At 38.2% G+C, this 24,278-nt stretch overlaps 1 protein-coding gene and 1 long non-coding RNA gene across 16 annotated transcripts in view; one reads left to right on the forward strand and one right to left on the reverse strand.

Moving 5' to 3' along the window:
- Window positions 1-650: 650 nt before the first annotated feature.
- LOC117202465 (uncharacterized) lies at window positions 651-9,081 on the reverse strand. 2 transcript variants are annotated; one of them, XR_004484822.2, is made up of 3 exons: window positions 8,771-9,080; window positions 7,370-7,445; window positions 651-3,403 (listed from the first exon to the last, which is right to left on the reverse strand). It is a non-coding gene; the product is annotated as an uncharacterized LOC117202465 (long non-coding RNA). The 2 variants fall into 2 exon arrangements; XR_004484821.2 differs by lacking the exon at window positions 651-3,403 and having other exon boundaries at window positions 7,320-7,445; window positions 8,771-9,081.
- Window positions 9,082-9,243: 162 nt separating this feature from the next.
- Window positions 9,244-24,278, forward strand: part of RBM39 (RNA binding motif protein 39) — a 30,646-nt gene continuing 15,611 nt past the window's right edge. For 2 of the 14 annotated variants that reach the window (XM_004272787.3, XM_012534170.2), the window contains exons 1-8: window positions 9,441-9,742; window positions 10,363-10,426; window positions 12,168-12,217; window positions 16,872-17,066; window positions 19,672-19,737; window positions 19,833-19,886; window positions 23,195-23,312; window positions 23,835-23,987. In XM_004272787.3, the coding sequence (XP_004272835.1) occupies window positions 10,376-10,426; window positions 12,168-12,217; window positions 16,872-17,066; window positions 19,672-19,737; window positions 19,833-19,886; window positions 23,195-23,312; window positions 23,835-23,987 (687 nt within the window). In that variant the 5' untranslated portion in view covers window positions 9,441-9,742; window positions 10,363-10,375. Of the gene's footprint in view, window positions 9,743-10,356; window positions 10,445-10,652; window positions 10,726-11,642; window positions 12,222-15,525; window positions 15,602-16,871; window positions 17,067-19,671; window positions 19,738-19,832; window positions 19,887-23,194; window positions 23,313-23,834; window positions 23,988-24,278 lie in introns of those variants that run through there. The other 12 variants (XM_012534172.3, XM_004272793.4, XM_033433622.2 and 9 more) reach the window with 10 other exon arrangements.

The raw sequence follows: 24,278 nt of genomic DNA on the forward strand, positions 1-24,278 counted from the left end.
ACCTAGAGGGTATTATGTTAAGTGAAATAAGTCAGCCAGAGAAAGACAAATCCTGTATGATTTCACTTATATGTGGAATCTAAAAAACAAATGAACAAACATAACAAAGTAGAAACAGAGTCATAGATTCTGAGAACAAACAGGAGGTTGCCAGAGGGGAGGGAGATCAGAGGTAGAGAGAAATAAGTGAAGGAGGTTGAGAGGTACAAACTTTCAGTTGCAAAATAAATGTCATGGGTATGAAATACACAGTGTGGGGAATATAGTCAATAATTATGTAATATCTTTGTATGGTAACAAGTAATAACTAGACTTATCATGGTGAACATTTTGAAATGCATTGAAATATTGAATCATTATATTGTGTAACAGGAGCTAACATAGTGTTGTAGGTCAATTATACATCAACAACAAGCAAGCAAACATAGGAAATGAGATCAAATTTGTGGTTACCAGAGGTGAGGGGTTCCGGGGAAGAGGAATTGGATGAAAGCAGTCAAAAGGTACAAACCTCCAGTTGAAAGATAAGTACTGGGGATGTAATGTATAACATGATAAATATAATTAACACTGTTGTGTGTTATATATGAAAGTTGTTAGGAGAGCAAATCCTAGGAGTTCCTCTCACAAGGAAAAAATTTTTTTTATTTCTTTAATTTTGTATCTATATGAGATGATAGGTGTTCACTCAACTTATTGTGGTAATCATTTCATGATGTATGTAAGTCAAATCGTTATGTTGTATACCTTAAACTTACACAGTGCTGTATGTCAGTTATATCTCAATACAACTGAAAGAAAAATAAAAAGGTGGCTTTGCATGGTCTGGATCTTCACAAGCTTCTTTCCTATAGCCACATGGCCTCTGGCAGGTCCTTAAAGACACCATACTCCCTGTTGCTACAAGGACTTCTGCAGATTTTATTCTTTGACTAGAATGTTCCACCTATTAAATACTCTTTCTCGCACTAAATATACTTTCATAACACCAGAAATCTCTCTTGTAGCACTTGTCACAGTTGTACATCTTCATTTACTGATACAGTCTTTTGATCAAAGCCTGCCTCCTCCAGCTAGATTGTAAGGTTCAGGAGGACAGGGACCATGACAGTTTTTGCACTCCATTGTTTGTTTCCCAGTGTCTACTTCAGTGACTGCCACATAAAAGAAATTCAATATACATTTGTTTAAAATTATTTCAATATCCTGAAAATAGTGAAACATTAGATGTGTTCTAGAAAGCAGGGATTTGGGGGGCTTTTATCTCCCTGTAGCATCTTGCTCTAGATTCTGGAGGTCCTTAGAAGACCCCTATCTTTCTTCTTTCCCCTTCCTTCCTTCCTTCCTTCCTTCTCTTTTTTTTGAAACTGAGGTAAAATTCATGTAACACAAAAGAAAATTAACAATTAGCCATGCTAAACTATCCAATTTTTGTCATTTCCTGCATTCACAATGTGTGTAACCATCGCCACTAGCTAGTTCCAGAACATTTTCATTATCCCAAAAGGAAATCTCATACTCATTAAGTAGTCATTTCCCATTGCTCCCTCCCCCTAACCCCTGGAAACCACTAGTCTGCTTTCTGTCTCTATGGATTTATCTATTCTGAATATTTCATATACATGGAATTATATATGACATTTTGTGTCTGGCTTCTTTCATTTAGTATAATGCTTTTGAGGTTCATCTATTTTGTAGCATATATCAGTACTTCATTCTTTTTCATGCCTGACTAATATTCTATTGTATGGATATACCACATTCAGCTCATATATTTATCACTTGATGGACATTTGGGTTGTGTTCATTTTTGGTTATCATAAATAGTACTGCTATGAACATTTGTTTACAGATATTTGTTTGAAAATATATTTTCAATTCTTTTGTGTTTATACCTAGGAGTGGAATTGCTGGGTCGTATGGTTAATTCTATACTTATTTTTTTTAATTTTTAATTTTATTTTTGGCTGTGTTGGGTCTTTGTTGCTGTCTGCGGGCTTTCTCTAGTTGCGGCGAGCAGGGGCTACTCTTCATTGTGGTGCAATGGCTTCTCATTGCGGTGGCTTCTCTTGTTGTGGAGAATGGGCTCTAGGCGCGTGGGCTTCAGTAGTTGTGGTGCATGGGCTCAGTAGTTGTGGCTGCAGGCTCTAGAGCACAGGCTCAGTAGTTGTGTGGCACATGGGCTTAGTTGCTCCACGGCATGTGGGATCTTCCTGGACCAGGGCCCAAACCAGTGTCCCCTGCATTTGCAGGCAGATTCTTAACAACTGCTCCACCAGGGAAGACCCCACACTTAACTTTTTGAGGAACTGCCAAACTATTTTCCACAATAGTTGTACCATTTTACATTCCCACTAGCAATGTCTAAGGGTTCCACTTTCTCCATATTCTTACCAAAATCTCTTGCTTCTTTTACAACCACTGCACGCAAGTCATGTTCATATTGCACATATTCCAACTCTGATGCTTCATTTCTATCTTGAGTTAGGACCTGGTTATTTGGAGATGTTTGTGCAAGTCATGTCTCTTTGGGCCTCCTCCAGAAAATGATTGTTAAGGAACATTTTTTCCTGCTCCAAAACAAAAAATTCTTTTTGAGTCTGTTAGAAACACACTTTCAGAGATGCTGCCTTTCTGGGCTATTCATTTTCATTCACTCGTATCACAGAATCACATGCTTTTCATTCAAAATCACTGTGGGTTGATGCTTCTTTTGTTTTTCATCCGTCATTTTCAAGGTATATCTCCATCTTGTGATGCCTTGTCAGCAGGATCTTCCTCTCCATTGCTAAATTTGCTTAAATTCGAAAACTTTTGCAATGTTATGTTTGATTACATTTCTTTTTGCTTCCGTTAGCAGATGTTTTAAAACAATACTCTGCCTCCTAATTTGCAGTGCTTTATCCACGTCTCTTGTTGTCAAATCAGAATATTTTGGAATAAAATATATTGCTTTCTCTGGTCCTCTAAGCTTGCTTATGCCATTCGTTCACTTTAAGTAAAATTAATATTACCCAATTTGTATGCATTTGTCAAAACTCATATATTGGTAAAATTAAGATTTTTGCATTTCACTGTATGTAAAATTTACCTCATTAAAGAAAAAAAAAGAATTGTGAACTAGTAAACTCAGTTTAAAATATGCAATGCTGAAGAGTTTAGGGATGATGTGTACTGATGTCTGTAATTTTTAAAAGAATTAAAAAATTAAGCTGGGGCTTCCCTGGTGGCGCAGTGGTTGAGGGTCTGCCTGCCGATGCAGGGGACGTGGGTTCGTGCCCCGGTCCGGGAGGACCCTGCGTGCTGCGGAGTGGCTGGGCCCGTGAGCCATGGCTGCTGAGCCTGCGCGTCCGGAGCCTGTGCTCCGCGGCGGGAGAGGCCATGACGGTGAGAGGCCCGCGCACTGCAAAAAAAAAAAAAAAAACAATTAAGCTGGATAGAAGGATGGAAAGAGGGATAGGTAGATGAATAGATACGTGGTAAAGCAAATATTGAAAAATGTTAAATTTAAAATAATTGGTAGGCATACATTCTATTCTCTCAAGCTCTCTGTTTTATAATTTTCATAGTAAAATGTAAAAAAAAAGCAAACCTCAACTGCTCTGATGACCTATGTCAATCAGCTCTTTGCAGAAAATTCTGTGATCACTTCCACCAGTCTGATCCCATCGATTTATTTCATCCAATTCAAGTAAACAAACAAAATTTAGAGGAATAAATGGGATAATGTATAAAAATGGTTTATACACTGTGAAGAGCTATATAAACATGCTATTATTAGTTCTATGACAGTCAAGGCACTGAGCTTGCATAAAATCTTAATACAAAACACTATCTTGAACATAATTTTGTTCCTTCAAGAGTTCTCTAACTAATCTAGAAACTTTTGAAGGAAAGAGACTGTTTTTTATTTATTTGGTACTCGCAAATTGTCCACTGAGTGCCAAAAATTCAGAGGGTACTAAATAAACAGAGAATGAATCAGTAAATGGTACATTTCACAGATCGAACTTTAAAAGAAGAGGGGAGGGGCAAGATAGGATTAGGGTATTAAGAGGTACAAACTATTATGTATAAAATAAATAAGCTACAAGGATATATTGTACAGAACAGGAAATATAGCCAACATGTTATAATAACTGTAAATGGAGTATAATCTATAAAAATTTTGAATCAATATGTAGAACATGTGGAACTAATATAATACTATCAATCAACTATACCTCAATCCAAAAAAACCCCACAAACCTCTAAAAGAGTATTTTATTTATTTATTTTTATTTTAATATTTTAAAAATATTTTCTAATTTTAATTATGCTTTATTATTTGACCTACATGCTATTTATGATTGTATTAATTTTAAATTCTTTTTTTTTTAAACCCCACATTTATTTATTTTTTTGGCTGTGTTGGGTCTTCGTTTCTGTGCGAGGGCTTTCTCTAGCTGTGGCAAGCAGGGGCCACTCTTCATCGCAGTACGCGGGCCTCTCACTGCCCTCTCACGCGGGCAGATAAAAGAGTACTTTAAATTTTAAGTCATATTTTATTGAATTTCTGTCATTTTTATTTTCAATCTAAAATAGTGTTTTGCGGGACTTCCCTGGTGGCGCAGTGGTTAAGAATCCGCCTGCCAATGCATGGGACACGAGTTCTATCCCTGGTCCGGGAAGATTCCACATGTCGCGGAACAACTAAGCCCGTGCACCACAACTACTGAGCCCACGAGCCACAACTACTGAAGCCCGCACGCCTACAGCCCATGCTCCACAAGAGAAGCCACTGCAACGAAAAGGCCACACACCGCAACAAAGAGTAGCCCCTGCTTGCCACAACGAGAGAAAGCCCATGCTCATCAACAAAGACCCAATGCAGCCAAAAATAAATGAATAAATAAATAAACAAATAAATAAATACATTTTGCAGGAGTTCCCTGGTGGCCTAGTAGTTAGGATTCCAGGCTTTCACTGCCATGGCCCAGGTTCAGTCCCTGGTTGGGAGACAGATCCTGCAAGCCACATGGCACAGCCAAAAAATAAATAAAATAGTGTTTATTTATTTATTTATTTTTGGCTGCGTTGGGTCTTCGTTGCTCCGTTATTTCTCTAGATGCGGTGAGTGGGGGCTATGGTGCGCGGGCTTTATTATGGTGCGCGGGCTTCTCGTTGCGGTGGCTTCTCTTGTTGCGGAGCACAGGCTCTAGGCGCGGGCTTCAGTGGTTGCGGCACACGCGCTCGTAGTTGTGGCTTGCGGGCTCTAGAGCACAGGCTCAGTAGTTGCGGCACACGGGCTTAGTTGCTCCGCAGCATGTGGCATCTTCCCAGACCGGTGCTCAAACTCGTGTCCCCTGCATTGGCAGGCAGATTCTTAGCCACTGAGCCACCAGGGAAGCCCCTTGCACAATCCTTCTGTTCATCGGATGGACGGGGGGACAAATAAGTGGCTGGTGATGTAACCCTGCAACGGCTCATCTTTTAATGACTAACCATTTACAAATTTATGCAAATTCCTTTTGGATATGTCACTACAATGACACTGACATTATGGCCAGTAGACAGGCAAGTATTTGAAACAAATGCCAAATTCAATCTCTAAGTAGATTTATTAGAAAATCAAGCACAAAGTGGGGGTGGGGGGAGGGGCATGATTTGATCTGCTCAAATCAGGCAAAAGTCATATGGGTGGCAAAATTACCTCCATCAGTATGAAACGGGATTGAGTTTCTCATTGTTATGGAAACTTAAGGCGGGGCGGGGTGGGGGGAAATCTCATTGTGCCCTCAGTGGCTCAAGAATTGCTGGAATCTGTCTGGGAAACCATGCAAACACAGTGTTTGGTCCAGGTCAGAAACTCTGGCCCATCAGGAACCTTGGTCCGCTAAGATAATATCTGAATTCTCTTGGAATGTTAAACTCAAAAATAGTAAAACCCTTCTATGTCCTTTTTATACAGGTAAGTTTAAAGTCTTAAAACTTTCATATTAAGGTTAAGAATAGTTTGTATGTATCTGTATTTAAATTGTAATGTTTAGGGCTTCCCTGGTGGCACAGTGGTTGAGAGTCCGCCTGCCGATGCAGGGGGCACGGGTTCGTGCCCCGGTCCGGGAGGATCCCGCGTGCTGCGGAGCGGCTGGGCCAGTGAGCCATGGCTGCTGAGCCTGCGCGTCCGGAGCCTGTACTCCGCAGCGGGAGGGGCCACAACGGTGAGAGGCCCGTGTACCGCAAAAAAAAAAAAAAAAAAAAAAAAAAAATTGTAATGTTTAGGAGCTTCCCTGGTGGCGCAGTGGTTAGGAATCCACCTGCCCATTCAGGGAACACGGGTTCGATCCCTGGTCCTGGAAGATCCCACATGTCGCGGAGCAGCTAAGCCCGTGTGCCACAACTGCTGAGCCTGCACTCTAGAGCCCATGCTCTGCAGCAAGAGTAGCCACCGCAATGAAGAGTAGCCACCGCAGTAAGAGTAGCTCCTGCTCACTGCAACTAGAGAAAGCCCGCACACAGCAACGAAGACCCAACCCAGCCAAAAATAAATAAATTAAATAAATAAATTTAAAAAAATTGTAATGTTTAAGGGAACTTGGCATACTAGAAATTCAAATAAAAAATGTGTGATTGAGTAATTGACTTGAGATTTGTGATTTTAATTGGAAAGGCATGAGACTACATTAGAATAGTTTAAGAAGTTTTAAAACTCACTTTGTGATTTTAATTTTTTAGATTTAGAAGAATTGTTTACATACTTCGGAAAGTTTTAAAATACTAAAAAATAATACATCATGTTAAATTGATAGCATACTAAATTTGAAGAAACTTGCCTAACATAAATGGGACTGAGTTTTTGAAGGGAGTTTAGTCCATTCAACTGGAATTTAACTCAATATTAACAGAAAAAGTGAAGATGATTCTAAAATTTTATTTAGTTAGATTCATAAATAAAACAAATTTTCTAAGTCAGTCTTAAAGACTCAAGGAAAACTGGATAAAATGCACTTACTATATAAGTTGAATATTAGTTTTTAAAATGCAAGTGTGAAAAATAGCATCCCCTGTCCATAAAAATCATACGTGGACATTAAAAAACTCACATTGGCAAAGTATATTTAATTTTCAGCCAAATTCTCAAAATTATCTGTTACCTCCCTTATCCCTGGCACTTAGTTATGCTGTGGTCTCCTCTTCATAAGTTTTAAGATAGAATGATATTCTTGGTGCTGGTGATGATTTAACCCAATGACCTTCACTGCAAATGACTCGAGAACAAAATGATGAAAGGGCAATGAGTCCATGAGCCAGACAGAGCGAGAGAGGTTTTGCAAAGAGAATGAAAAGCATATTATGTTTTTAATATTTTCTTTTAAATATATAAAAATACTTTTGTTTTAGAGACTGAGTTTTCCAGCAGATGTTTCTTGATTGTGTGCTCACTTGCCAGGTTCACTCTGATATTCCTGGAACAGAAAACAATTTAAGGGATATTCAATACTCAAGTGACTTAGAGCTTAAATCCTTTCTCTTCTCAAATAAGAAGTCTAGAGGTTAAGGTCGAATTCTGTCATGTTCCCAAACAAAGAAAAAAATTAAGAAGGGGCTACCACCTATGCTTTAATATTGGCACAATTAACAAGTCACAACACTTAAAGGGAAAAGAAAGGCAAAGGCTAGTTTGTCTTTTCTGATATATTATGCGTCAATATAATGTGGTGATTTTCAACATTTAAAAAACGGACTTTCCTGGTGGCGCAGTGGTTAAGACTGTGCTCCCAATGCAGGGGGCCCGGGTTTGATCTCTGGCCCAGGAACTAGATCCCACATGCATGCCGCAACTAAGAAGCCCACGTGCCTCAACTAAGAAGCCGGCAAGCTGCAACTAAGCAGCCCGCCTGCCGCAACTAAGACCCGATGCAACTAACTAAATAAATATTAAAAATAATAAAATAAAAAATGAAAAGAGGATCTGAGTTCTTAGGAAAAGAAGGGAATATTACTAATTATGCAAAATCTATTAACCCTCTTAAAGAAACACCTGAGTGGAAAGTTAATCCGAAATGGAAAGCCTCTCTATACTTTCCTCTAAATAATTTTGTTTAGAAATAACAGAAGTTAACTGTTTTGAGGATTAAATATTTGCCAGGCATTTTACAGCTATTACCTCATTCAATCCTCACTATACTATTAGGCTTTCATTCATTCATTCATTTATTACGTGTCCACCCGGCTGGGTATGTGGCTAAGCGCTGAGAATTCACTAGTGAGCATTATCGGCCTATGTCAAGATCAAGAAGTTAAGTAATTATACTATACTCTTCACAGGAGAAAAGGGAGGGTAGGCTCTGAGAGGTTAATTTACTTGCCCACGGTCACACAGTGCTGAAGCAGTTACAAACTCATTTCAAATCTTTGCCCTCAATCATTAAGCTGTCAACAGACTTCAAGATTTTCTCCCTTAAAAAAAAAAAAAAAGATTTTCTTCCTCAAGATTTGTTGCTTTTAAGTTATCTTTCCAAATTTTTTCAAGCATTTTTATCTTAGAATTAAAAGTCTTATAGTCAATGATCTCTCTGCCCTCCGCTTTTTCACCGTGTAGACCAAAGAACAAGCGGTGAATGTACACTCTAACTGCCAGGCATCTGGGAGACTTCAGGGGCGAGAAGCCAAGTTCCAGGGGGATGGGGGACATTTTTGAAGAAACAATAGCAACCCCGACACAAGGCCAGACTATAAATTCGAGGGTCACAAAGCTGGTCCACTGCCAAGAGAAGCAGTGTTTTTTCACCTTCACTTTGCCTTTTTCCACTACTTCCAAGGCTGTTTTGAAGCTCGACAGTCGCCGCAGTGCCTAGTCCACCGGCTCCACAAGGCCGAGAAATCTAATTTTTTATTCTACACCCTTAGCTCCCTACGCCTGTACGTCTCTTTTCGACTTCTCTCTCACATGTTTTTCACTCCATCTTCACCCCGGCGGATAATCTATACATGAGCGTCTTCGTTTTATTCTATCGCCATATGGACTAGGTTGCTTTATGGCGACCTTGACAGACATCTAGATGGGAGGCTCGCGGGAGGGGTAGAAAGCCGTCAACGCTGAGGGAGAAACCTTCTGATAGTCGCTGGGAGGTGCCACGAGGGGGCGGTGACCACCATGCTCCACTCAACGGTGAGTTTTCTAGAAGATTGACAGGAAACGTACCAACCGTCTTTGCGCTAGCAACTTGAGCGATCTCGCGAGATGTAGACGCCAATCTGGAGGGGGGAGTCAAAAGCGCCTCTCTGAGTGGGGGATGGGAATATCCGTGGCGCAATCATTGCGCGAGATTAGGCCACGGTCGCTGGGCCCTACGGCTAGATCTCGCGATATTTCCGCTGCTCCGGACTGAAACTAAGAGCAGCTTCTCGCGAGAGCCCGTGCTGAGGGCTCTGTGAGGCCCCGTGTGTTTGTGTGTGTGTATCTCTGTTGGTGAATGTTAGTACAGGGAAGCCGCGGCCGCCATTTCAGAGAGCTTGCCGACGCTGTCGCCGGGGTGGATCCTCCGCTGCCGAAGCCGCCTTCCTGAACTCCCGCGCGGGCTCCTCTAATCCCATTGTTTCTTTTAGATTCTCTTGGGCCTATCCGCCCTCGGAGCCCGAAATTTGGGCTGGGTGGTACTGCGGCCTGGGCCTAGCGGCTTAACAGTAGCAACAGCGGCGGCAGTAGCAACCCCCCTCTTTCCGAATACGAGCACCGCTGGGGCCCCGAAAGCCCGCACAGGTAAGGAGGCGTCGCGGACCCCCGTATTTGCAGGGCTTTTCTGAGGTGTGGTTCTTTTCTGGGTTGAGGGGCACTCGTTAGGCGGTCTTAAGCGACGGGGTGGGGGGGGCAGTCTTTCGAGAAATGGGCTTCATTTCGAAGACCGCGCCCTTCTTTTTCGGTCGGGTAGATTTCAGGGTTTTCGGGTGGCATGGGCTCCAGAGAGGCCTCGGGCAGATGGCGACCTGTCCCTTCGAGGCCTGCGACGACCGCGACCTCCCAACATGGCGCCAGCCGAATGCTGTCTTGGCACCGAACTCCTCCCAACCGAGGGAGTTTCCCTTTGCCCCTAAAATGGCAGCGCGGGTTTTTGCGCGGAAAGAGGAGCTTTCGTTCGATGCTCTCGGGTTGTTTTTTGAGGCATTACAGGCTTTTTGAAAATCGGATGCTTAATCTGCTTTAGCGTGTTCGGTCTTGGGGACATTTCAGGTTTAATTGTCAAGCCTACTAAAGTGCGTCGTCCCACCTTAGTCGTTTTGTGGGGCGTCTCGGAAGTTTTGGAATATGTCCGGTAAGAAGGAAATTTAGCAAAATTTAAAATTGTTTACTCATTGAATTTTTCATTCTTATTCTTTACCTAGGCGTTCAGAGAAAATGGCAGACGATATTGATATTGAAGCAATGCTTGAGGCTCCTTACAAGAAGGTGAGAAAAAACAAGTCGGTGAGGTTTATCTATTTCTTAATTTAGCATTATTCACGAAACTACTGCTGAAATGTAAACTAACCTCCCCGGAGCCCTCTTGATTTATCTTATCAGAGATGCATTAAGTGTAACTTACAAAAGTAAATATATGCTATTGATGTAATAATATTGTGCAGTAGTTTCACTTCAGCGTGATGAATAAATGCCCATCTATCTCTCTTTGTAGACTTGCCTAACGATATCTCACCTCTACTCCCATGAATTCACCTTTGATTCCAGTGTGAACTGTCAATCATAAGGTAGTAATTGAGTGACTTATCGCTGTACCGTGGTCCCCTAGGTAAAATGACTCAACTAAGAATTACCAGCTCCAGTTTGGTATAGCAAAAAGGTGAATGTAGTGGTTTGGGAAAGCAGCAGGGGTCCAAGAATAACACAGCATAACCAGTCTGTGGCAAGCAAATCTTTAAATAAGACAAGTCTTACAAGAAGAAATGGGTGAGATTTAAAAATTTATCCTATACATGAGACTGGTAATAGTCAATATTAAAACAGGCAGGTGATGATCTGCTCAGTTAAAAATTACCAAAATTCTTGGATCCCTGAATAAAACAAATTCTTAAAGCAAAAGAGGCAATATCACAACTTGAGTCACTTGATGACTGTTTTAACTGTTCTCCATATTGTTTTATTTTTAATTAGTCCCTGTCATATTTCACACACAAAACTACAAAGGAGTTATTTTGACTAATAATACAGTCTTTGACCCATTTCAGTATCACAGTAAAAGTGTCTTTTCATTCTTTCACCAGTTGGTGGTGAAAATAGCAGTATGCATGCGTTATCACTGATGTCACAAACTGTAAGCTTTGTAAATTAGCACTTATACTCCTATAACTGATGTGATCAAACTTTAAAATAAACATTGCGCTAAACCTTTTAAAAATAATACATTTGTTTTTGGAGTGTATAGCTCGACCATGTGGTACCAATTTGGATGAATTCTTTAAAGCTTTGAATAGTGTATGTAGTTTTGCAATGCTTAGACTCTTGAAGCGCTACTTTCTATTTTAATGTTAAGATTCTGTCTTAGTTTAACATGGATGTAATTCCATGTAAACAGGTATGGAAGTAGGACTGGTCGATTATTAATTGACTTTCTTGGGTTCTTGGGAGTCAACATTACTAAAGCAGTGTGAATCCCTGTTTGCTTCAGGGCGAGATGTGTGACAGAGGTGGCATCAAGCTCTTACAGTCCCAACCCTCCAACGGAAATGGGCGAAGATCTCAGGAATGGCATCGGTCACAGGAAATCGATAGTGGCTGGCTGCTAGCATGGCCACATGGGGCTTAGGCAGAAATAGAGCCATGGTACTGACCAAAGGGGCCATAGCACATGGAATAAAACTCAACAGGACTTCATTCATGTTTTATAGAAATTCTATTTAACCACTTCAACACTGTAAATCTGGATAACTTACTATCTAACTATGTAAGAAAATAAAATTTGACGTGTTAATATGCATTTTTATTTTTGTATCTTGATGACTTAATTTGTAAGCAACAAAGTGGTTAAACACATATCCATCTAAATTTTTTTATAGCCTTCCATGTTAAACTGTAAATAAGTAATTAGTTTTAAAATTGTTTTGTATTTTCTTATTCCTATTCCCTTTACCCTTTGACAACTTGAAATGTTACCACTTCGTCCTCATGATGTTCTTCTATCAACCCTGCTTAGGATGAGAACAAGTTGAGCAGTGCCAACGGCCATGAAGAACGTAGCAAAAAGTAAGTTTTAAGAAGGGACTTGGGTTGGGGGGAGCTATATGTGATTGATTTTTTAAGTTGTATTCCTGTGGCTAAAGCATCAAACCCAAGGTTCTCTCCTGAAGGGTTTCTTTGCCTTTTTTAGAAAAGTAGGTTCTTTACTTTCTGGGATGAGACACTATTTGAGGATATAAAACTGTGGACTCTTCCCTTAATTTCAGGAATTGGTGTCAGGAACTTTTTGGACACCTTCCCCTCCAAGTCCATCCATGACAATCTGCATAAGAGTTCTAGTGTTAGAGCTCGTCTTTTGTCTTAAATTTATTAACTTTGGTTTAATATTATTTTATCAATGTTATCAGTAAAACTGTTATATCCACTGAAGATAGTTAGAAAGAAGAAGGTAATAACCAGGCTGTGGAGAAGTATTGTTTGTCCTAAATTACTGAAAGAGTCAGAGCTGTGAATTATTTATGCTCCTTGATGCTCCTAAAGGTTCTTTTTGTAGTAATGTTGTAGCACACTTAAGTACTTCTTAATGTTCCTCTTACATGGCTTTCGTCCTCTTAAGCTTTTTAAACTCTGACAGACTTAATAGTGAGAATGGAGTTTCAAAAAGCTATGAATATTTATGCGTGTCATTTAGGTTAAAGAAGTAACCCTTAATAGGAACTCTGATACAGCCTAGTACAGAGTATGGTATACAAGAAGTCTAAATAGGTGTGCTTTATAAAATTTGATCCTGTTCTTGGAGTTTTCCTTCAGCTCTAAAATCATTTGAGTCTTAACATCACATGCTCTGTATTATAAGCATTAAGACGTTTTATTAGCCTTCGTGATGTCATATTCAAACGTTCTGTCATGTTTATGACCCCATAATGCATAATGAAAAGTGATGTAGAATAAGCCACTTATTTGGTTCTTTTTGGTGCTTCCTTCTAAGAGCTCTAAGTGCTTCATAATATACTACCTCAATATCCTCACAAGGTAGGATAGGTTTGTAAGGTAGGTTAATATAATTTCATAAAATAGATGAGGACATAGACTGGATTGTCCAGGTTTTGCTACACCGATATTCTTACCCCTAGAATATTGTAATGGATCAAAATGATGCAATTTGTAGGACATGTCCTATATTTATTCTGTTTGGGTGGGAGTCTGTTATAGCTCCTCACTAATCATGTTAGGGGTATTGGGTTGGGTTTAGTCTTGAATTGTTATGATTTGAGGCAGTCAACCAATCTTTGCGTGGTGTAATGTCCTCTGATTTTAGACCTTTTACCAAAGTAAGTTTCCTAATAAATCGTTGTGATTTGCAATTCTGTAATCAAAAGAAAACCCAGGAAGGGGTAACCATATAAATTGAAATTATTCAGTCTCTAGATATCAGGCCAAGTGGATGGATAAAGATCTCACTCTAAGTGCCAAAAGAATGAGGACCTACACTATAGGGCACATGCCTTCTTTGTTGTACCATTCTTACATGTCATTTCTTGCTACTAATACCATCTCCAGTTTATATTTGTTAATCATCCTACAACTAAGCTCATTAAGACTACCAGTCTTTTACAAGGAAATTTAGCATTAAGCTCTCAATGACTGGTGCTTACTTAGTGGTGTTTATATATATGATGTAAAGAGTCCAATGGGACTAAATAGAAGAATGGACAATTTAATTGGCCATAGGATTCTTTGTTTAAGGGAAGAACCTTTTCAAAACTACAGCTATCATCTAGTTTCTTTTTAAATGTACATATTATTTCTCTTGTCAGACTTCTCATTCTCCTCATTCTCAGTTAAAGCTGATTAAATAAATGACTCCCTTGGTCAGTCAGTAACTGTTCACCCATTTTTTTTCTGAAGGGAATTAATCTTTCAAATTAATTTAAAAGTTACCTAGAAAAAAATTTTTGTATTTAGGCATAAATTATAAAACAAGCAGAATGTTCTTGTGTATTAGTTTTTAGTATAAATTAGGTCTCTTAACCAAAGGAACGTGCCATGTGCATTTTTCATCCTAAAACTTCATTGTTTTTTTAAAAGCCATTGAGTATTGGGATGTAGTTTTAAGGTAGTAAGAAAATGCACATTATGAGAAATTGAGAGTTGACTAGTACATGTTTTCTTTTAAAAAATAGTAATTCTCAGTACATACACTCAATTGATTTCAGGTAATAGTAAAAGGAACTGAGTTTAATATTAACGCAAATTGGTTGTCTATTAGCCTTCTTTCTGAAAAGCTATACTCCTGAGCTTGGCAAGACCTCAAAGTATGCCTTTTTAAGTACCCGCGCTTGCCTTCATGGGAGTATTATTTGTTAGTATAACCAGTTTTGCAAAGTCGCAACCAGCATCCATTCAGTTAAGCTCTTTTGGAATTTCTCAAAAAAGGATAAAAAACAATAAATGACACAGTTGAAATATATTGGCTACTGTGGTGTGGATTATCTATAAATTTTGGAATAAATGACTTTTCTATTTTTTTTTCTTATTTTCCAGAGTACTTTGCATTTAAAATTTAGATCTTCTTACATGGAAGAGGTCAAATCCAGTTATAGCAAAACACCTTTACAGCAGAGGCCATATAACCAAAAAGTCCAAAGGCCCAGCCCAGTGGACCATTTACTTCAATGATGTTCAGTACAAAATTCCACTGCCACTAAAGACTTTGGAAAGTCCCTTTTAAGTTGTAACAGGATTTGACTATTAGTGTGGATTTTGATAACCCTTCTTTAGTTAACTTAATAAATGTTCTTTGAAGCTTCATCTTGTTATAGAGAAGTACACTGCTTTCTTGCACCCTTAAATTTTTGTCTGGGCTTTATAAAGAGGATTATATTTCTGAATGTCTTAGTATGTTGCTGTCTTTTTACCTGTCTGGGGTTGCCTTCAGATGTGGGTGGGGACTCATTTATAAAAAGTCCTAGGAAGACCTTAAGTTGAAATTAGCTCTCCAATTTTCGAGTCCTTTCCTTTGGCGCAATAAACTTTGGGCCTAAAAAGAGGTAATTTGGGAGGTTGGCTGCCTCTCTGCAATGGGCCATTATAAGCAGAGCAAAATTTTATTTGTCCTTTTTGTGGGGGATGGAGTTTTTACTTTGTCCCCTAATTGATAATATTTAGGATTTTTGATTATAGCTATCTCAGAATTCTTTAGTCTAAGAGATAGTTTCAGGTTTTTAGGCAACAAAGTTGGAATGTTATCTGTTGCCCTTCTGGGCATTGCTTTGATGACTTCTGTATAAGTAATGAGTGTAGCCTAATTTTCTGTCATGTGCTACCTAGCATATACATTTCTGACAGTCAGGTGGATTATCTTGAAATTTTAGACAAAGTTTCTGCCTCCTTGGAAAGCTCTACATCTCCTTGTGATTGGAGTGTGGGTTTCAAGATTCCAGAAGGTGGGTGTCTTCATTTTCTATTTTCAATGCACTCTAAGATGACCTGCTTACAGGTTCTCTGAGGCAGACTTCAATTGCTCTTGTGCTAACTTTGCTTTGATAAGGACTAAACAGTTAATTCAATTTCCAAATGATGTAGTTGTCAAAATGTTTCATAATCTTTTAGCCACTACAAAATGACATTTAAGTGGATAAGTTTAATTTGAAATGTCTTTCAATTTATATTGAAATATCTGAAGGCACCTCTAAAATTTGGGTGATGACAGAGGTACAGATTATAAAAATTATGGAATTGAGTGGGTGGTATGCTGTGAGGAATACAGAAATGAACAGGAAGATACACGACTGACTGGCTTTTTTACCTTTCAGAGCTTGAGAATTTATAAAGATTTATAAAGGTGTTGATTCTTCCTTTTGGTTGTACCCTACAGGCTTGTATAAACTGGCATAAAGATGGCATATTTCAATATCTGGTGTACTCATTGTAACTTGAAAAAGAAAGTATCTGAAGTGGTCACATTGAAGTCTGGGAGTGTCAGATTGCATTTTACGGCATTAGTTTTATTGTCCTTTGTCATTATTTGCAATAATTTTGCCCATAAAAACCGAAATAGTGATGCCTGTATGGCCCTTTGAAAGTATATAATATTAATATGTGCAAATTGGGTCAAAATTGGCTTACTTAAGAGAAATTAGTGTATTTAATGGCAACTTTTTAATATGATCCAACACTAATACTTAAAGTATTCTATTGTAACTTTGAATCTATTACTGTATGTTTTGGATTACATTTATACTTAGTTGGCCAGATATGATAGAACTTTTAAATAAAGTTCACGGGACTTCCCTGGTACTCCAGTGGTTTGTGACTCTGTGCTGCCACTGCAGGGGGCATGGGGTTCGATCCTTGGTCAGGGTTAAGATATATCCTGCATGCTGTGCAGCATGGCCAAAAAAAAAAAAAAATTTAAAAGTTCAGGTTTTGATTTATACCTACCAATAAGTTCTCTCCTTGTTAAAGCTTTAGCTGACTCTCAAGAAAGGTCATTATAGTCCCTCTCACTCAAATGATTCATTGTCAACTGGCTGCTGATTTTCAGTAGTAGAAGGCAAAGGTGGGGTGTTGTTTGCCTTACCTAGGAATTATTTTTCCATAAGTGATTATGTATCATTGTATGATAGTAAAAATAGCAAAATATATCTGACTATAAAAGGAAGTATATTTTTTGCATATTCTTAAATCAGCAAGATAATGGTGACTTTTTTCTTCTCAGGAGGAAAAAAAGCAAGAGCAGAAGTCGTAGTCATGAACGAAAAAGAAGCAAAAGTAAGGAACGGAAGCGAAGTAGAGATAGAGAAAGGAAAAAGAGCAAAAGCCGTGAAAGGAAGCGGAGTAGAAGCAAAGAAAGGAGACGGAGCCGTTCAAGAAGTCGAGATCGCAGATTCAGAGGCCGTTACAGAAGTCCTTAGTATGTAACTATAATTATGATCATATTGGTTTGAGAGATTTTTCTGGGTCTACAGATAGCAGCGTAACAGGAGTGACTTGAATTGTGGAATTTTATTTTTCAATATGATTAGTTAAAAAGTATTAAATAAGGATTTTGGCATTGAAAAGTCCAGTAGAAATGCATTGTGTGGACAGATACATGTTTGTTTCACTAGGCATGCAGAACATTTTCTGTTACTCCATCTAAAAATATTACTGTGTGCCAATTCAAACTAAAGCACTAAAGTGCTTTTAAAAAAAAGATTTGATATTGTAGTGCCAAATATGTGAAAGCTTAAAGGTTTGTGAGCTATCACAGTATCCTTTACTGAACATAAAGTTTTTAAAGCTCAGATGGATACAAATTGCAAATATGTATAGTCAGTCAAATACATAGTTAACAATCTTGTCTGTGTGGCTGTTTTCAGCTGAAATGACAGACCAGTTGTGAATTTAGTGCATGCTTCTTGATAATGATCACACATCTTTGTATTTAAGGTGTTTTAATAGTAAGAACGCACTAAAACTGCTTTTGAAGGTTGAATCACTATGGAAATTCTGATGTGGTTAAACATGTTGGAAATGTTTTCGTTAATAGTAATTTTTAAAAAGCTAAAATGTATTAATGACTTTGGAAAGAGCTTTCTTGCAACTCTTCAAGCAGTTCAGTCTAACAATCCCTAGTGATTTATGATGGTCTTTCCTGTTAGTAAATATACTGTTGTAAACTGTGGGATACGTTAAAATTAACAGTTTTAACGTTAAAACTTGAATGGATTAAGATTGAATTCAAAGACAACAGTCCTGAATCAGAGCCTTGGCTCTTTAAATTGGTTAAACACTCTAAGAAACATTCTTAAGCTTTAGTTTTCTCATCTTTTAAGAAGGAGGTAACCACTGACAGGCTATTGAGTCTTGAATGAGAAGAGAATGTAAATTAGAGCACCCACAATACTGTTATTGATGAAATGTTTTGTTATTATTTGAAGCCAATAAAGTTAGTAATACTTGGAGTTCTGATTCAGGTTTTTCAATAAAAAGGATTCCACTCCTTGTTCTCTAAGGTCCTCTTAGCTGACTATTTTATAAACTTTTTAACAGCTTAAAAAGGACCACAATGTTATTTTACGTCTGAGTGCTTTATTAGAAAATATTTTGCTTTTTGTCCAATTGATCAAAATTTACTGCATTCTTTTTTACCAGAATGAACTAAATAGGGGGGAAGGATTGCTTTAATAAATTCTGAATATTATTATCTCTGATCAGTGATGAATACTTCAAGTCAGCCTGTGATTCTGGTCTGACTTAAACTCACTTGGTTCTTATGTTTGGTTTCAGGTGATTTTTAACTACCAAGGCAGTAACTGAAACTTTTATAATTGAAGGGGAAAGGAAATAGCTTATAGACTCTTATTTGTCCAGTAAATATATATTCTTAATGATCACTTTTAGTGTGCTTTGCAAAGGACCCATTTAATACAGTTTTATTTGGAACTGCTTGGGTGTTATACGTGCACGTAGAGTCCATGAAAACAAATCCAAATGTGGATTGAAGACCACTATATATTTTCATTTTGCTACCCATCTGGTAAAGGATAGCAGGATGAGCACTAAGGGACATCTGATCTGACCTTTTAACTTAGTTTGGTCTTTCAAAATAAAAGGGCCATAAACTACTGGGCCATTTTAGAATATTGTAGACTACAGAATAAAGCTTTTTAAAAAGTTACTGTTGTGATCTTTTTCGAAAACACTCCTTTAATAATATCAAGTCCCGAAAAAAGAATTTTCCTGAGGGATTGATGAACTTCCTTCCTTCACATCTTTACCATGGACTATTTTGTCGAAAAGAACTGAGGTGTGTGACATGCTACATATGCTTATATGCAGTCTTGGAGACTTACTGTTAAATGAAAAAGTTGGGAGTTTCATGATTATGGAAAGACTTAGTTCCTTTATATTTTAAAAGAAACTCCTCAAGGGAATTCCCTGGTTAGCACTCTGCGTTTTCACTGCCTGGGGCCTGGGTTCAGTCCCTGGTTGAGGAACTAAGATCCCACAAGCCATGCGGTGTGGCCTGAAAAAATAAAAATAAAAAAAGAGTTCCTCAAACAAGAAGATATACATGAATATTGTATATGTATGTATATATGAGCACATGTATATTCCTTAGGAAGGATCTGCAAAGATGCACACCAAATTGTTAATTATAGTTAGTCCTGGTGTGAGGGAAGTTCAGGATAATTTTCACTTTGTGTCTTTTTTTTCCCCCTAAATCTCAGGAACGTATTCATAAATATGTAGTTCAAGAGAACTAGACTGAAAATTGAGCATTTTCAGAATATTAAAAATCTTGAGGCTGTAACCTTTGGTCTTGGCACCTCTCAGTGGTCCAGGATGGATAACTGTAAGAGCAGTTTGCCTGGGATAGAGTTAAGAGAAGAAAAAGTCTCTTTATTTCCTCTTCATAATTGAGGTGGAAAACAAGCAGCCTAAACAATGTTAAACTTGCTGGAGAGCGCATGAACGCGATCTTAGCAAGACCCTAACCCTGTAACTAGTGTAATTTTGTGTTTCCTTTTTAGCTCCGGACCAAAATTTAACAGTGCCATCCGAGGAAAGATTGGGTTGCCTCATAGCATCAAATTAAGGTTTTTAAACATACTTCTGAATTGTTTAAATTGTTTTTCAAGGAACTAACGTGGTGTACTTGTTTGGGTAACTTTTGAAACTTTTTAACTTGCAGCAGACGACGCTCCCGAAGCAAAAGTCCATTCAGAAAAGACAAGAGCCCAGTGAGGTAACTGTTGTCCCTATTTCTTTTGTTTTGTACTTTTAGCTTTTATAAAGTTTTTACAACTTATGTTACTGCTAAATTTAATGACAAATAGTAATTTGGATCATATTAAATCTTGATTCATTTTGCAGTTATAGTATTATTAATTTTTAAAAGATTTATTTATTTTTGGCTGCGTTGGGTCTTCATTGCTGCACGCGGGCTTTCTCTGGTGGGGGCAAGCGGGGGCTACTCTTCGTTGTGGTGCACGGGCTTCTCATCACGGTGGCCTCTCGTTGCGGAGCACGGCCTCTAGGCGTGAGGGCTTCAGTAGTTGTGGCTCACGGGCTCTAGAGCGCAGGCTCAGTAGTTGTGGCGCACGGGCTTAGTTGCTCTGCAGCACGTGGGATCTTCCCAGACCAGGGCTCGAACCCATGTCCCCTGCATTGGCAGGCGGATTCTTAACCACTGCGCCACCAGGGAAGTCCAATTCTAGTGTTATTATTACTATTTTTCTTTTTTTTTTTTTTTTTTTTTTTTTTTTTTTGCGGTACGCGGGCCTCTCACTGTTGTGGCCTCTCCCGTTGCGGAGCACAGGCTCCGGATGCGCAGGCTCAGCGGCCATGGCTCACGGGCCTGGCCGCTCCGCGGCATGTGGGATCTTCCCGGACCAGGGCACGAACCCGTGTCCCCTGCACCGGCAGGCGGACTCTCAACCACTGCGCCACTAGGGAAGCCCCCAATTCTAGTATTATTAATGTGAATTTCTAAGTTTTCAATAACTTGCATGTGAGAAGAACAGAGCAGAAATTCCCACTTTAATGTGTAGATGTTACATGTGCTTTTATTTCCCTTTTATAGTAGCTAAAAATTTTTTTTAACATCTTTATTGGAGTATAATTGCTTTACAGTGGTGTGTTAGTTTCTGCTTTATAACAAAGTGAATCAGTTATGCGTATACATACGTTCCCATATCTCTTCCCTTTTGCGTCTCCCACACTCCCTATCCCACCCCTCTATGTGGTCACAAAGCACCGAGCTGAACTCCCTGTGCCATGCAGCTGCTTCCCACTAGCTAGCTATTTTATGTTTGGTAGTGTATATATGTCCATGCCACTCTCTCACTTTGTCACAGCTTACCCTTCCCCCTCCCCATATCCTCAAGTCCATTCTTTAGTAGGTCTGTGTCTTTATTCCCGTCTTACCCTTAGGTTCTTTGTGACCTTTTTTTTTTTTTCCTTAGATTCCATATATATGTGTTAGCATACGGTATTTGTTTTTCTTTTTCTGACTTCACTCTGTATGACAGACTCTAGGTCCATCCACCTCACTACAAATAACTCAATTTCGTTTCTTTTTATGGCTGAGTATATTCTCTTGTATATATGTGCCACATCTTCTTTATCCATTAATCTGATGATGGACGCTTAGGTTGTTTCCATCTCCTGGCTATTGTAAATAGAGCTGCAATGAACATTGTGGTACATGACTCTTTTTGAATTACGGTTTTCTCAAGGTATATGCCCAGTAGTGGGATTGTTGGGTCGTATGGTAGTTATATTTGTAGTTTTTTAAGGAACATCCATACTGTTTTTCAATAGTGGCTGTATCAATTTACGTTCCCACCAGCAGTGCAAGAGTGTTCCCTTTTCTCCACACCCTCTCCAGCATTTATTGTTTCTAGATTTTTTGATGATGGCCATTCTGACTGGTGTGAGGTGATATCTCATTGTAGTTTTGATTTGCATTTCTCTAATGATTAATGATGTTGAGCATTCTTTCATGTGTTGGCAGTGTGTCTAAAATTTTTTAATGGTAGCTGTAGAAAACTTTAGCCTTGACTCACCTTTGGAGTTAATAAATTTTAAGTTATTGAAATAACTTCTTGTGGGAAAGTAGTTGAAATAGTCATGAGTTTTATCATTTGGCTCCATTACTTGAGAAAAGTATTTAATTTCCAAAATCGTAACCGAGTTGACTTGATTTCAAGTAGTAATATTATGTTTTTGAGTGTTTCTGCGAGATATTTTACTCTTAAACAAAGATAAGACTGATCTATCCAGTCTACCATTTTGGTTCAAGGAATGTTTTGTTAACATGATAGCATTGTTTTTTTGTTCTGGCTTCCCTTAAAAGGTACCTTTTAACTTTTGAGTCTATCTTCTTGTTTGACGTATTCTAACCCTAGGATTTAGTGATAGCCTTAATGTTCTTAAAGGCGCTCTTCGTAACAGATACTGAGTTTTTGTTTAATATTTAGTTTTCTTTCATGGGAAAACTCCCGTTTAGTTCTCATTCTTTGGATATAGTCAGCTTTGTACCGCTGTGTTACGGTAATAGTTTAAAATTACTTGCAGATTTCTCAAGGGGATGTAACGTGAGTTTTGTAAAGTTCTTCCGGAGAATGTCCAGGACATGGTTAAGGAAGAGCATGTTTATGCTTACATTTTTAAGGATTTACTTAGAACCTTAATCTTAGTAGAATTATTTATAATAATGTCAGTAGACAATGTTATTTTTCCTTGACGTTCATTAAGTTAAATTTATCTCTTGTGCTCTTTTACTTTTCTCACATATTTGGGCACTTTTAGTTTCCTCTGTAAATTTAGAAGTGTACACCATCTATTTGTAAGCATGAGTAGATTAAATCCCAGTATTGTTATTCGGCTAGATAATCTCTTGCTTTTCATTTTTGACTTGCTAATTGTTCCTGTCTCTGTATTCTACAACCATCAAGTATTTTTTCGGGTATTGAATTTGTAGAGTCTTAGTAAGACTGATCTAATTCTGATAAACAGCTGCCTCAGTATTCCATGTATCTATCTCAGTTTGTGAAAAAAAATTCTTAGAGTCAAATAGTTTTCATCATTTGGGGTTTTACTCTCAAGTTTGTCATTTGTGATTATGAAACTTAATTTTATTTTATGATTTCCTTTTGGGGAAACATCCTTTCTACTAATTTGGACCAGTCCAACATTAGTGTGGACTCAGGGGTTATTACTTGTGACTGTCATTAAACTCTCAGGCTTCTGATTGGCCCTTTATTATCCTGGAGAGAGTACCATTTGTAAGATTGAGAGGCCAGTGGACTTTGGTCCTGATAATGTAAGATACTATCAGAAGAAACATTTAGAAATTATCATCATATTGAAGGCATTGAGTCACACTGAATTATTTTATGGACATTTTATATACATCATAGTTAAAATGGGCTTGGGAGTAATGACAAACTGGTTTCAGGAAAGTTTATTCTGTTTACTGAAAATGTGCATTAAGAGTTATTTTAAAAGAATAAATTATAAAGTTAATTCTATATTCTTTACCCCTGTTAGGGAGCCTATTGATAATCTGACTCCTGAGGAAAGAGATGCAAGGACCGTTTTCTGTATGCAGCTGGCAGCAAGAATTCGGCCAAGGGATTTGGAAGAGTTTTTCTCCACAGTAGGAAAGGTAATCTAAGCCTATTTACAGAGCTAATTTAAGTAGAAACTGCAAACAACATTTTAGCAATTGTCAGTGTGACAGATAAAATTAGAAAACATCTAAATACATTTTTTTGTTTGGTGGAATTTAGTTAGGGAATTTTTTATTTTTTTTTTTAGTATTTATTTATTTGGCTGCATCGGGTCTTAATTGCGGCATGCAAACTTAGTTGCGGCATGTGGGATCTAGTTCCCTGACCAGGAATCTAACCTGGCCCCCTGCATTGGAAGTGGAGAATCTTAGCCACTGAACGAAGTCCAGGGAATTTATTTTTGATACCATTTCTTTTTGCCTCACTTGGAAGTTAATAGTGTTGGAATTGATGTATGTTGATAAATGAATTGGGCCTACAAATTTACCTATTTAAAAAAATCTTTTTAATGGCTTGCTTTGCAATATCATTGATATGCCTCTTTTGTCTTTTGAAATTATTATACTTACTGTGAATGGTTGCACAAACAGAACCTAAAGTGTGTGTTTTCTTTTTAGGTTCGAGATGTGAGGATGATTTCTGATAGAAATTCAAGACGTTCCAAAGGAATTGCTTATGTGGAATTTGTCGATGTTAGCTCAGTGCCTCTAGCAATAGGATTAACTGGCCAGCGGGTTTTAGGAGTGCCAATCATAGTACAGGCGTCACAGGTAACTTTTTTCTTGGTTAAGAATTTGATCATTGGTAGTGTTAGAAACTTGTTTCTTAGAGTTGTGTTGTAACGCCTTGAGCCTTACACAATCACCACTTCCTACCATAAGTCAGATGTTCTCAGGGTAGCTTTTTAAAAAAAAATTTGCCTTGATTTCTTTGATAATTGTGTGTTCTTAATAACATCCTGTTCCATTTTAACGTAAGTTGTAAATACTTATTTCATGGAAAAGACTTGGGAACTTGTTCTAGAATTTTACTGATTTGTGATGACTTCTTATTTGGGGATA

This window comes from Orcinus orca, chromosome 16 (genome assembly GCF_937001465.1).
Source record: "Orcinus orca chromosome 16, mOrcOrc1.1, whole genome shotgun sequence".
NCBI classification, from domain to species: domain Eukaryota; kingdom Metazoa; phylum Chordata; class Mammalia; order Artiodactyla; family Delphinidae; genus Orcinus; species Orcinus orca.